Below are 13,056 nucleotides of genomic sequence, written 5' to 3'. Positions count from 1 at the left end.
GTTGCAATAATCAATACGACTGAAGATGAACGCATGGATGAGTTTCTCTAGATCTTGCTGAGACATTAGTCCTTTAATCCTGGAAATGTTCTTCAGGTGATAGAAGGCCAACTTTGTAACTGACTTTATGTGGCTCTGGAGGTTCAGGTCAGAGTCCATCACTACTCCCAGGTTTCGGGCCTGATCGCTGGTTTTTAGTTGTAATAACTGAAGCTGTGCATTGACTCTAGATCATTCCTCTTTAGGTCCAAAAATAATAACTTCAGTTTTGTTTCTGTTCAGCTGGAGAAAAATTTGGCACATCCACACATTTATCCGTTCTAAGCATCTGTTCAGTGATTGGATGGGCTCTGAGTCACCTGGTGACATCGTAATGTAGAGCTGTGTGTCATCTGCATAGTTATGGTAGCTAATATTATGTCCTGTTATAACCTGAGCTAGTGGGAGCATATAAATATTGAATAAAAGGGGTCCTAGGATTGAACCTTGGGGTACCCCACATGTGACCTTTGACCTCTTTGATGAGAAGTTTTCAATTGAAACAAATAAATCCCTGTTCTTTATGTAGGATTCAAACCAGTTAAGCACTGGACCAGAGAGTCCGACCCAACTCTCCAGTCGATTCAGTAATATGTCATGGTCAACAGTGTCAAAAGCTGCACTGAGGTCCAACAGAACCAGCACTGTGGTTCTCCCACAGTCCGCATTTATATGGATATCATTGAACACTTTTACGAGGGCGGTCTCTGTGCTGTGTTGAGCATGAAAACCAGACTGGAAGGAGTCAAAGCGGTTGGTTATTGTTAGGAAGCTATTTAATTGTTTAAACAGCTTTTTCAATAACTTTGTTGATGAATGGGAGGTTGGAGATCGGCCTGTAATTCTCCATTAGTGATTTGTCCAGATTGTTCTTTTTTATAAGTGGTTTGATTACTGCTATTTTCAAAGCCTGGGGGAAAACGCCTGATGAGAGCGATGAGTTTACTATTTGGACCAGATCAGCAGATATAACAGGCAGGACTTTCTTAAAGAAATGTGTGGGTAAAACATCCAGACAGCAGGAAACATCCAGACAGCTTAGTTGACTTATAATTTCCTGTAGGGTTTTTAATTAAGTAGTTGGAATTGGGTAATTTTTCCTGTATTTGTTTTGTTTGGGCACAGCATTGGTACTGACTTTATAGTGGATGTACAGATTAATCCTCTGATTTTTTGAATTTTCTCTGAAAAGAAGCTGGAAAACTGGTTGCAGGCGGCATTAGATTGAAGTCCAGGTGGTAACGTCACAGGAGGGTTTGTGATTCTGTCAACTGTTGCAAATAAAGCTCGAGCATTGTTAATGTTTTTGTTTATGACATCTGCAAAGAAAGCCTCTCTTGCATGTTTTAGTGTTAAATGATAGTTACGTAGTCTTTCTTTATAGATGTCACAATGACCAAAAGATACATTTTACAGCCAGTGGACTGCAGGGATTTACAGTGTTGATGCTGTTGTCTGGACACATGGCACTCTTCCCCAGGTGAATGAGCTAGGGAGGACTGAGCTAAACAGCTGTTAGTGGACCAGACACAGAGCTATAGAAGTACTTACCAGATCACAGTCTGACCAGAGGTACGTGTCATTCATTGTTTCATTTACAAAGCTGAAGGTAGCAGCAGCAGCAGCCGCAAAACACCAGCTCCTACGGTCAACTCTGTCCTCTTCATCCATTTGGTCCTTGTCATCTTCATCACCTCTTTTGATTTCTACGTTCTGATCGATTTCGATGTGCTCCGGTTCAAATTGAAAAGGCTTAATAACGTTAAGCCTGTTTGGCTGGACAGAGCTAGCACAGTTGGACCTATAAACATCATTTACCTGAATTCATTGCAGCGTGAACAACATGGCGATGTTCGTGTGACAATATTTTATTAAAATGCCTAAAAACAAAACGACCTACAGTATTGTTACGGTATTGTTTTTACATATAAAATAAATATTTCTCAAATAAAGTCTATTGTTACAACTCAAGAAATCCCAAGAGCCAGCTTCTGCAACCGAGGATCGGACCGCCAGGGTCCCCTCCCTTGGCCGCCACCCATCACACAATGCACCCGACCCCTTAGGCCCCTCTCACGGGTGGTGGGCCCATGGGAGGGGAGGCCCATGTTTCCGCTCCATGGGTAAAAGCCCGGCCACAAGGCACTCGCCATCGTGCCCCCCCTCCAGGCCTGGCTGCAGAGTGGGGCCCCGGTGACCCGCGTCCAGGCGAGGGAACACGAAGTCCAATGGTGCTGTTAATCATTGGGGTCTACGGGCTGCGCTTTGTCTGGTCCCTCACCTAGGACCTCTCTGCCTTGGGTGACCCTACCAGGGGCATGAAGCCCCAGACGGCATAGCTCCTAGGATCATTGGGGCACTGAAACCCCTCCACCACGATAAGGTGGCAGCCCAAGGAGAAGCCACTCTGGAGTTGCCCAAGGTGAGAGGCGTCGGGCAGGAGTGGGCATACTTGTTGCTCCCCATCTCAGCGCCTGTACATTGGGGTTTACCCTGGTGAACGAGAGGGTAGCCTCCCTCCGCCTACGGGTGGGGGGGACGGGTCCTGACTGTTGTTTGTGCTTACGGGCTGAACGACCGTTCAGATTACCCACCCTTTTTGGAGTCCTTAGAGGGGGTACTGGAGAGTACTCCTCCTGGGGACTCCCTTGTTCTGCTGGGGGACTTCAACGCTCACGTGGGCAATGACAGTGAGACATGGAGGGGCGTGGTTGGGAGGAACAGCGACCCCTGATCTGAACTCGAGTGGTGTTCTGTTGTTGGACTTCTGGGCTCGTCATGGATTGTCCATAACGAACACCATGTTTAGGCATAAAGGTGTCCATATGTGCACTTGGCACCAGGACACCCTAGGCCGCAGTTCGATGATCGACTTTGTCATCATTTCATCGGATCTGCGGCCGTATGTCTTGGACACTCGGGTGAAGAGAGGTGCGGAGCTGTCCACTGACCACTACCTGGTGGTGAGTTGGCTCCGGTGGTGGCGGAGGAAGCTGGTCAGACCTGGCAGGCCCAAACGTGTTGTGAGGGTCTGCTGGGAACGTCTGGCAGAATCCCCTGTGAGACGGAGCTTTAACTCCCATCTCTGGCAAAACTTCAAACATGTCCCGGGGGAGGTGGGGGACATGGAGTCTGAGTGGACTGTGTTCCGTGCCTCCATTGTCGAGGCGGCTGATCGGAGCTGTGGCCGCAAGGTTGTCGGTGCCTGTCACGGCGGCAACCCTCGAACCCGTTGGTGGACACCTTCGGTGAGGGATGCCGTCAGGCTGAAGAAGGAGTCCTATCGGGCCTTTTTGGCCTGTGGGACCCCGGAAGCAGCTGATGGGTACTTGTGGGCGAAGCGGCATGCGGTTCAGGTGGTTGCTGAGGCAAAAACTCGGGCGTGGGAGGACTTTGGAGAGGCCATGGAGAAAGACTTCCATACGGCTTCGAGGCGATTCTGGTCCACCATCCGGCATCTCGGGGGGGGAGTGGGGGGCGGGGGGGGGGGGGGGGGGGGGGGGGGGAAGCAGTACGGCACCAACACTGTTTATAGTGGGGATGGTGTGCTGCTGACCTCAACTCGGGACGTTGTGGGCCGGTGGACAGAATACTTTGAAGACCTCCTCAATACCACCAACATGCCTTCCATTGAGGAAGCTGAGCCTGGGGACTCTGGGTTGGGCTCTCCAATCTCTGGGGACGAGGTCGCCGAGGTGATTAAAAAGCTCCTTGGTGGCAGGGCCCCGGGGGTGGATGAGATCCGCCCGGAGTTTCTTAAGGCTCTGGATGTTGTATGGTTGTGTTGGCTGACGCGACTCTGCAATATCGCATGGACATCGGGGGCAGTTCCCCTGGATTGGCAGACTGGGGTGGTGGTCCCCCTGTTCGAAAAGGGGGACCGGAGGGTGTGCTCCAATTATAGAGGAGGACACTCTTAAGCCTCCCTGGCAAGGTCTATTCAGGGGTCCTGGAGAAGAGAGTCCATCGGATAGTCAAACCTCGGATTCAGGAAGAGCAGTGTGGTTTTCGTCCTGGTCATGGAACACTGGACCAGCTCTACACCCTCGGCAGGGTCCTGGAGGGTGCATGGTAGTTCGCCCAACCAGTCTACATGTGTTTTGTGGACTTGGAGAAGGCGTTCGACCGTGTCACTCTTGGAGCCCTGTGGGGGGTTCTCCAGGAGTATGATGTGCCGGGCCCTTTGATACGGGCTGTCAGGTCCCTGTATGACCGGTGTCAGAGTCTGGCCCGCATTGCCGGCAGTTTCCGGTGAGAGTTGGACTCCGCCAGGGCTGCCCTTTGTCACCGATTCTGTCCGTCACTATCATGGACAGATTTTCTAGGCGCAGCCAAGGTGTTGAGGGGATCCGATTTGGTGGCCTTAGGATCTCATCGCTGCTTTTTGCAGACAATGTGGTCCTTCTGGCTTCATCAGGTCATGATCTGCAGCTCTCGCTGCCCCAAGTGGAGGAGTTCAAGTATCTCGGGATCTTGTTCACGAATGAGGGAAGAAGAGAGCGGGAGATCGACAGGCGGATTGGTGCAGTGTCTGCCGTCAAGCGGGCGCTGTACCGGTTCGTCGTGGTGAAGAGAGAGCTGAGCCAAAAAGCGAAGCTCTCGATTTACCGGTCGATCTACGTTCCCACCCTCATCTATGGTCATGAGCTTTGGGTCATGACCGAAAGAACGAGATCGCGGATACAAGCGGTTGAAATGGGTTTTCTCCGTAGGGCAGGGGTGTCAAACTCCAGTCCTCGAGGGCCACTGTCCTGCAACTTTTAGATGTGCCTCTGCTGCACCACACCTGAATAGAATAATTAGGTCATTAGCAAGGCTGGGAGAACTGATCTACACAAGGAGGAGGTAATTAAGACATTTCATTTCACTGTTTTGTAGCTGTGGCACATCTAAAAACTGCAGGACTGCGGCCCTCGAGGCCTGGAGTTTGACACCTGTGCCGTAGGGTGTCTGGGCTCTCCCTTAGAGATAGGGTGAGAAGCTCAGTCATCCGGGAGGGACTGAGAGTAGAGCCGCTGCTCCTTCACATCGAGAGGAGCCAGTTGAGGTGGCTCGGGCATCTGGTCAGGATGCCTCCTGGACGCCTCCCTGAAGGCCCCGGGGAAGACCCAGGACACGCTGGAGGGACTATGTCTCTTGGCTGGCCTGGGAACGCCTTGGGATTCCCCCGGAAGAGCTGGAAGAAGTGGCCGGGGAGAGGGAAGTCTGTTCCTCCCTTCTGAAGCTGCTACCCCCGCGACCCGACCCCGGATAAGCGGAAGAAGATGGATGGATGGATGGATGTTACAACTAATCATGGATCCCCTTAAGTCTGCTGAGGTATGAGGAGTTTCAGCATGTTTGTCTGCCTTTAAAAAAGAAAAAAAATGTGGCAGAATAACTGGACAACACCATTCCTTACTCCTGGAGAAATAGGATTGCTCTAGACATTGTTGGAGATAAGTTTTTTGATAACAGGTTATACTGAATATAGATGTTGTGACTTTGCAAAAATAATTTTCGAGAGGAAGACAAGAACTCCCTTAATCAGGTATAGCTGGGATGAATTTATTACCATGCACCATTATATACTGTATATGAGTAAAAGTAAAAGGAACCAGTTGTTCATCAATTGCCTCAGTGTGAAATGGTTGAAATATTTCAGCTCCAACTGAATCAGAAAATGATCAGGTGATTGATACAACAGCACATCTTCATGGCACTGTGAGTGAGTCTGTTACCTGTAGGAAGCGAATGAGGTAGCAGAGTACCAGCTTGTTGATGTGTGGCAGGCCCAAAACCACATTGACAGCAGCCTCTGGGTTGTCATAGCTACTAATGCACTCCTCGTAGAACTCGTGAGGGATCAGCGGCTCCTCCAGTTCCCGGTACCAGAGTTTCAACAGAGAAGCTGGGATTGAACCCGACAACACAGAGCAACAGGTTAGAACATTTAAACAATACCCTGATGATCTTCAGATCCCCAGATCCATCTTTCAGTCCCTCCTCCTTAATATCTACATGCTTAACTGACTCAGGTTAATAAACAAGATAAGTTACCATAATTATACAGGTGATACAAAGTCACCAAGTGACTGGCCCCTTTCAAGTGTTGAGCAGAACAAATCCAATTCATGACACATCATCTCTTAATCTATAAAAATGAGTTAGAGAAATGTATGGAGTTATAGTTGAGGTCAAAAATATTACTCTCCCCTCCCCTTAAATTTTAAGTACTGTTCAAAAATTCCCCAAGTGCTGTTAAACAGAACAATGTTTTTAATACAGCTTTTCCAAACATCATAGTTTTACGCTAGATGCTTTACTTTGCACAGAAACTGAATTATTTCACAAAAACTACCAGGGCCACTAAAACATCTTCTTTGCACAGGTTTTGCCTGTTTAAATCCTCACAGACTTTGCTTGAGGTCTCTATGTTAAAAGGAAAAAAATACTTTTCACTTTCACCACTGACTTGCTCAGGACAAGAACTTGATGCAAAGTCCCCAAATCCATGCTTTGTAACTCAGTTCTAATCAACTGACTTTACTAAGCTATGTTTAGGATTAAAACTGTGTAACTGGATCTGAAAGAGAGTTGGACTTAATTTTGCCACCAGATGCATGTTACTGAGCTATTACAAAGAATACATGGAACAATTTTTATCTCTATGATAGAAACATTAGAAAAACATAGTATCCTGTTCACCTGGGATGTGTGGATCTTCCAGTCCTGTGGGAATTTTCCATTGATCAACTTGCAGCTTTAGAGCATTAACTTCATCTATGTCCCCTGGAACCCTAGAGATCAAAGGCAAAGGCAGGAATCATCAGATAAAGCTTCTGCATGTTGGTGTGTAAGCTAAAGCCTAGTTCACATGACACAATTACAATTTTTTTTTTGCCCTGGTTTCCCTAACTGGGAGCGAAAACGCAACCTGTTGAATATTGAATGTGACAGGTAGCCAATTAGAAAACGCAGTGACGTAAGCACTGAAGGGAATCCAGTGGACATCAGAGATGATATGTGGAAACTATCATGTGCTTAATAAACATGGATGTTTATTCAGATAAAAATGTTAACTACGAAAAAACATAACTCGCCTCCAAATCATAGTGCAGCAAATAGAGCGGCTGCTCCCTCCGTCTTTTATCAAACGCCTTTTCTTTTTGTTTCGTCTTTTATCGCTTAAAATGAGTCCATCTTCTTATTTTTAAACTATGTAGAGATTACGATGAGGAAAAATCTAGGGAAAGTTACAGAGTGGTTTTAGGTTTGTGAAGTTCCTTAATTAAATAGAAAATCTTTTAAAAAAGGTGTAAAAAAAAGGGGGAAATTTTGAACTGTTACACATGTGGGCCTGTGACCTGTTTTGGATAAATTTATTTTGACAAATACTGCACAGAGATTTCTAAAATGATAATGATTACATAAATTCTACTTTGATATCAAAATTTAATTTAAAGCAGAATCATCTGATTGCAGGGTTTTTACTCAAGATTTTACAGGTAACATTGAAAACAAACAGGGTGACATCTGCTGTTTTGAAACTTTAGAAATTTTGCTTTATATATAACTGCTTCAAATTTACTTGGTATAATAAAAATTGGATACTAAAATGTTGGTACATTTTTTCTTACTTTTCAGGTTATCTTTTAGAATGGAGATAAAAACAGGACAGATTTACTTGGAGCACACGACACATTTTATTAATTCTTATGGCATTTTCATTTAAAGTGATCACTTTAAAGTGTTTAAAATAAGGTTACAGGATGGGTAAAATAAATATGATTGGATGTCTGATTTAAATCAGAAATTATGGAACAGCTGCAGATTGATTTAAGTTCATTATATTGGCTACAAAATATTCTTGTCTTGGAGACAACTTATGATTCCAATCTAAATTGAAATACTATGTTGAGATTCTAATTAATTTGATAATTTTACTTCAATGTGGGAATGAATATAATGGAAGAGGAGCAATCAGAATTCAGCCTTGGTTTGAAGTAGATGGAATTTATTGATTTTTTTTTATTAAGAGACTGTCTCATCCAGTTTGGAAATTTGTTTTTACTAACAAACTAACTTACTAACTGAAGTAATTGGTGCTTTCTGAGTGCCTTGGTGTACAGGAACAAATTGGACATGATGAAATTTTATAACTAGTATTGTGGATGTGATATTAATTGATTATGTTTATCTCAAACACAAACAGATTGGAAAACAATTGGATCACAGCATATCTTCTATATATTCTTAATTGAGTTGAAGTGACACATAAATCCAGGTCTACCTAACCCAGTGGTTCCTAAAGATTTTCTGGGCCCTCCTATGGATTACAATAAAATCTCTCCCTCCCTCCCCCAGCAAAAAAAAATTAATCAACTGGCACACACATCGTTCAACCAGACATAAACCTATACACATATTTTGTTTTCAAACTCCACTGAAGTTTGATTCACACACCAGGTTGCAACAAATCACACTACAAACCATCTTTACAGTGAAACACTTTTGTATAATTTTTTTTTTTCATTCATCCATATCGCTTCCTGGTCCAAAGTTATGACCTGTGAGGGAACCAGCGACAGCACTGTGATGAGAGGACTGTCTCTGGAACCGGCCCGGACCGGGCAGGGTATCAGGCGGTTCCGAATGGCAGCCGGTGGCGCATTTGTGGTGTTTGGCCGCAGTCAGTCCATGCCAGCAACCATGCTCAGCAAACCTGTGGAGAAGCAATGCACTGACACTTTGGTCACCTTCCTCATTAGGTTGACCTGCCAGGTGAACGATTCTACCAACGTGACCGACTCTCGAGGTGAGCTGCTGAAGACGGCTGATGAGGCTGGACATGTGGCTCTATGCTGAGCTCAAGCTGCAGTAGTTCAACAAGCTGCTGATGACCAAGGAGCAGCCACCCAAGCTAACATCTTCAACAGCTGCACCAGCCTGGAGATTCTGTGTTTTCTGTTGATCATGTTGCAGTCTCGGGCGGTCCTGGCCCACTTCAAGCTGCTGCAGTGTAGCATCGCAGCATTCATGACTTGTGGCAACACCAAGATCCTATGGGGGGTTACTGGAGATGTACTGATGTATGGAGGAGGACAAGATTCCTGGTGACAGCTGGAAGGAACGGTCCACTAGATAGCTTAGAACACACATGGACATATTTAATGACTGCTATTTATCCCAAAAGAGGGAATGTTGAGAATAAATAATTCTGTGTTTTCCTTCTCGCTCTATATTGTTGCTGAGCTAAAGCTAAAAGAAACGACAGGTTAGGAAACGCCCTCATAGCTAAGATTACAGCATACTAGGAGCTAGGTAACACCCTCTTTGGGGCGTAACCTAGATAGAGGCTAAAAAGGAGATCACAAACTCTTCTGGGATGCCATTTTGACTGTTAGCTCTTAAAGGTAGCAGGTCATAATGGGCGAGCTGTATTTTGGTATTAATAAATGGAATTCATGAATTCAACTCACTGACTCTTCTGTAACCTCATACATCAAGAACTCAGCATAGAGAACAGTTAATTCTCCACACAACCCAGAAAAGGAATTAGAACGAACTTACAATCATGCTTCCAAATATTACCAGAGAAGTATGATGAGGTAACCAAACCAAAAAGCACCCATATACTGTATATTTTAAGAAACAGAGTTCTTGTCATATGACTTATAGCTAACTGAAACGCTATCTAACTCTTCCATATTCCAGCTTCTGCCAATTTTCTTACTTGAACTCATTTTGCTTCCTTCTATATGTCCCTCACCTGAAAATGCCCTCTGTTTGGTCTCCATTGAGACCCAGAACCTCTTCAGAGAGACGGGCCTGGACCCAGGGCAGCTGGCGGTCTGGATATCGCTCCTTCTGAAGCACCATTACTTCCTCTAATGAAGAGCCAAACATGGATGGACTAAATATGGCATTCCTGGCGTGCTGGATTTCCTCAAGAGAGGGCTTCTGGAGCCCCTGATGAGACACACAGAAACATTTATGGAACACACAGGGCTACCAAAACCTGATAGTCATATATCAGTACAGTACTCCAATGCATTAGATGGATTGAGTATGGTATGTCTTCCCTGTTTGTGAATTGTCACAATCTTACAAACTTTTGCATCTTCTGGGTTTTTTTTGCTCTGCACGTTTCCCCAGCTCAGTTGTTTTAGATCTGTGGTTAATCTTTACCTTTTTGGCTCCAGTCAAAGCAGCTTTCATCAGTTTCCTGTAGCAGTATTTGGCGTAGCTGCTAATGGCAACTCCTTGAAAACAAAAAGACAAAGTTTCAGCAATTAAAATTGTTCCTGTTTGAGTCCATGCTGATGGATTCTTTCAACATAAACAGATTTTCTTCTATCACTTTTTTTCTTTTCTCATTCTTTTCATTAATTCAGGAGCTACAGTCACACCAGTGTGGCAACAACACAGACCTTAGTGTCTTGTTTTTCCCACTTAACTGATGAGAAAAGATCAGTCCTCATTTGCATACATGTCCTGTGTTGCATATCAGGTCTTATCTCCTCTCAGAACATGTCCGAACCTTCTGGACTCTGACTGCTCAGTTTGTCTCCTGAGGGACCTGACATGCAACACAAGACATATTTATGAGAACAAGATCTTAAACATGTTACCTAAAATAAAGGTTTAAACAAAAATTGTTTTTTTTTGTAGATATGTTTATTAATTTTTTGTTTAATAACAACAACACAACACAGAACAAAAGCTCAGCAGTGCAGTTGTAGAGGAATATAATTATATTAATAGTTAAAAATTATGTTTGTTGGTTGGATTCGCACTAAGATATGTTTTAACCTAAAAGAAATGTATTGTGTCAAATGGATTGGGATTATGTAAGAGCGGAAATACTCTTTATGGAGTTGTTTTGCACTGAGGAAATTGCGCGCCATAGAAGGTCAAGTTGACCTAGCTCCCAGCTTCCCCTGGCGTGCGAAGCCGAAGTGAGACGGAAAGAATGTCTGGGAAATAAACAGTTTGGATAGATAAGAATAATAATTGACTTGTTTTGCACCTTTGAAATGGAGCAGATGTTGGAGGCCAATAGGTCTGAATATTTCCAAGGAACTTCCAATACACATCCAGTGTAAGACGGAGCCAAATGAACTACGTAAATGGAGGAAAGCAACGCCATTGGTCGAGGCTTTCCAATACACACCAATAGAGCTCGGACCCTATAAAAAACTAATACCAGAAATAGAAGTCAAAAGATTTTGGGACTACTGTAACGATGTGTATGTGATGTTTAGTTCCGCAGATGTGCATTAAAATCTCTTCTCGTTTTGACTATGAGCAGATGGAGTTCCGAGTCTTATTTAACCTTTATTAATATACTCTATGAGTTTAGGCACCTTTAAATTCCTCAATACAATCCAGAGTCAAAAGGGAAGATAAGATAGGGGGCATACATACTTCCATCATCATTCACATCTAAACATTTATAAATGTTCAAGACAGGATGGTAGACATGTGTCCTTCAGCATAGTCCAAGAAGGGCTTCCAAATGCGTCCAAAAATGTCAGTCTTAGAGTGGACATGGCATGTTAGAAAGTCGAGAGGGATATATTCCAAAATAAGCCTCTTCCATCCAATAATAGTAGGAGAATTATTAGAGATCCATTGTAACAAAATATTCTTTCGAGCACAGAAAATTATGACATTATATAACTTACTCTTGTTTTGATTTTTAATATGTTTATTTGGTAGACCAAGGAGAAGAGACACTGGATCGAGATCAATATTAGTTTTGATAATTTTCCTAGTCTCAACCAGAATAGATTCCCAGTACATCTGGATCTTGGGGCATGACCAAAGACAGTGTGTGAGGCTGCCTTCATGTATTTTGCATTTAGGGCACAGTGAAGAGGACCCCGGTTTAAACTTAGATACCTGGTTTGGGGCCAAGTGAGCTCTATGTAGTAATTTAAGTTGCAACGCCCAGGAGCGATTACAAATAGTAATTTTTCTGGCAGAGTTCCAAATACTGCTCCACATTTCATCAGTAATCTCGATATTCAGCTCTCCTCCCCAGGCCTGGGCCAGAGTTGATAAATGACACTTATGACATTTTAATATTTTGTAGCACATACTGAGTGACACTTCATGAGTTCCGAAAAACAGTTTTTCAGTGCCCGAAACATCCGTGTCCCTGAGTAGAGTTGTTTCTTTTTTAATAAAGTCTCTTAGCTGGAAGAAACGGAAGAGGTTATTTTTCCCTACTCCAAAGGCTTCCATAACTTCATTAAAAGACATTAGGATCCCTTCCTTAAAAAGACAGCCCAAAGAGGAAACACCCTTAGCCACCCATTCCCCAAAACCTGCATCTAACACACCCGGAAGAAAGTCAGGGTTCTGGACAAAGGGTGTAAATGGGGATGTTTTCCCAGTTCTTCCCTCGATATGTTGAACCGCCCTCCAGGCCTTGACTGTATTCACAGTGATTGGATTGTTACAGCAATTCTTTATTGTTTTCATATTTTTAAGAAAAAGCAGGCTTTTAAGAGGACAATCACATAACGAGGCTTCTATATCCAGCCACACTGTGGATGAGTTTCCAAATATCCACTCTCAGGCATATAATATCAGAGAACTCAATTGATATTTTTTTTAGATCTGGAAGATCTAAGCCTCCCATGTTTCTTGGCAGCTGTAGTGTTGACATTTTTATGAATGCCCTTCTTTTGGCCCAGATAAAGGAACCAAACCAACTCTTTAATTTTTGGATCCACCTCTGAGTAAACAAAATAGGAACCATCCTAATTGGGTACAACAAACGAGGGAGAATGTTCATCTTAAGAAGCGAAATTCTGCCCAGCCAAGATATGGGAAGACAATTCCAGCGTTCAAGGTCTAGCTTAATTTTTTCAAATAATGGGACAAAGTTTGTTTTCAACATCTGATCGAAGACAGGTGTGACAAATATGCCAAGATATTTAAATCCTGCAGGGGACAACTTAAAAGGGGAATTAGGGATATAAAGTTGTCTACCCAAGGGCATGGCCTCGGATTTGGAGAAGTTTA

The 13,056-nt window shown here is 43.9% G+C and overlaps 1 protein-coding gene across 4 annotated transcripts in view; it reads right to left on the bottom strand.

Annotated features, from left to right (window-relative positions):
* Nucleotides 1-13,056, bottom strand: part of LOC102226457 (rho GTPase-activating protein 39-like) — a 92,941-nt gene that overhangs the window by 5,241 nt on the left and 74,644 nt on the right. For all 4 annotated transcript variants that reach the window (XM_023339618.1, XM_023339619.1, XM_023339620.1 and 1 more), the window contains 4 exons: nt 10,210-10,283; nt 9,791-9,990; nt 6,727-6,818; nt 5,760-5,929 (listed from right to left, as the gene is read on the bottom strand). In XM_023339618.1, coding sequence (XP_023195386.1) covers nt 5,760-5,929; nt 6,727-6,818; nt 9,791-9,990; nt 10,210-10,283 — 536 coding nt within the window. The remainder of the gene's footprint in view (nt 1-5,759; nt 5,930-6,726; nt 6,819-9,790; nt 9,991-10,209; nt 10,284-13,056) is intronic.

Source organism: Xiphophorus maculatus, chromosome 9 (genome assembly GCF_002775205.1).
Source record: "Xiphophorus maculatus strain JP 163 A chromosome 9, X_maculatus-5.0-male, whole genome shotgun sequence".
In the NCBI taxonomy this organism is placed as follows: domain Eukaryota; kingdom Metazoa; phylum Chordata; class Actinopteri; order Cyprinodontiformes; family Poeciliidae; genus Xiphophorus; species Xiphophorus maculatus.
The sequence above is the reverse complement of the archived record's forward strand: the minus strand, read 5'-3'. Positions and strand labels throughout refer to the sequence as shown.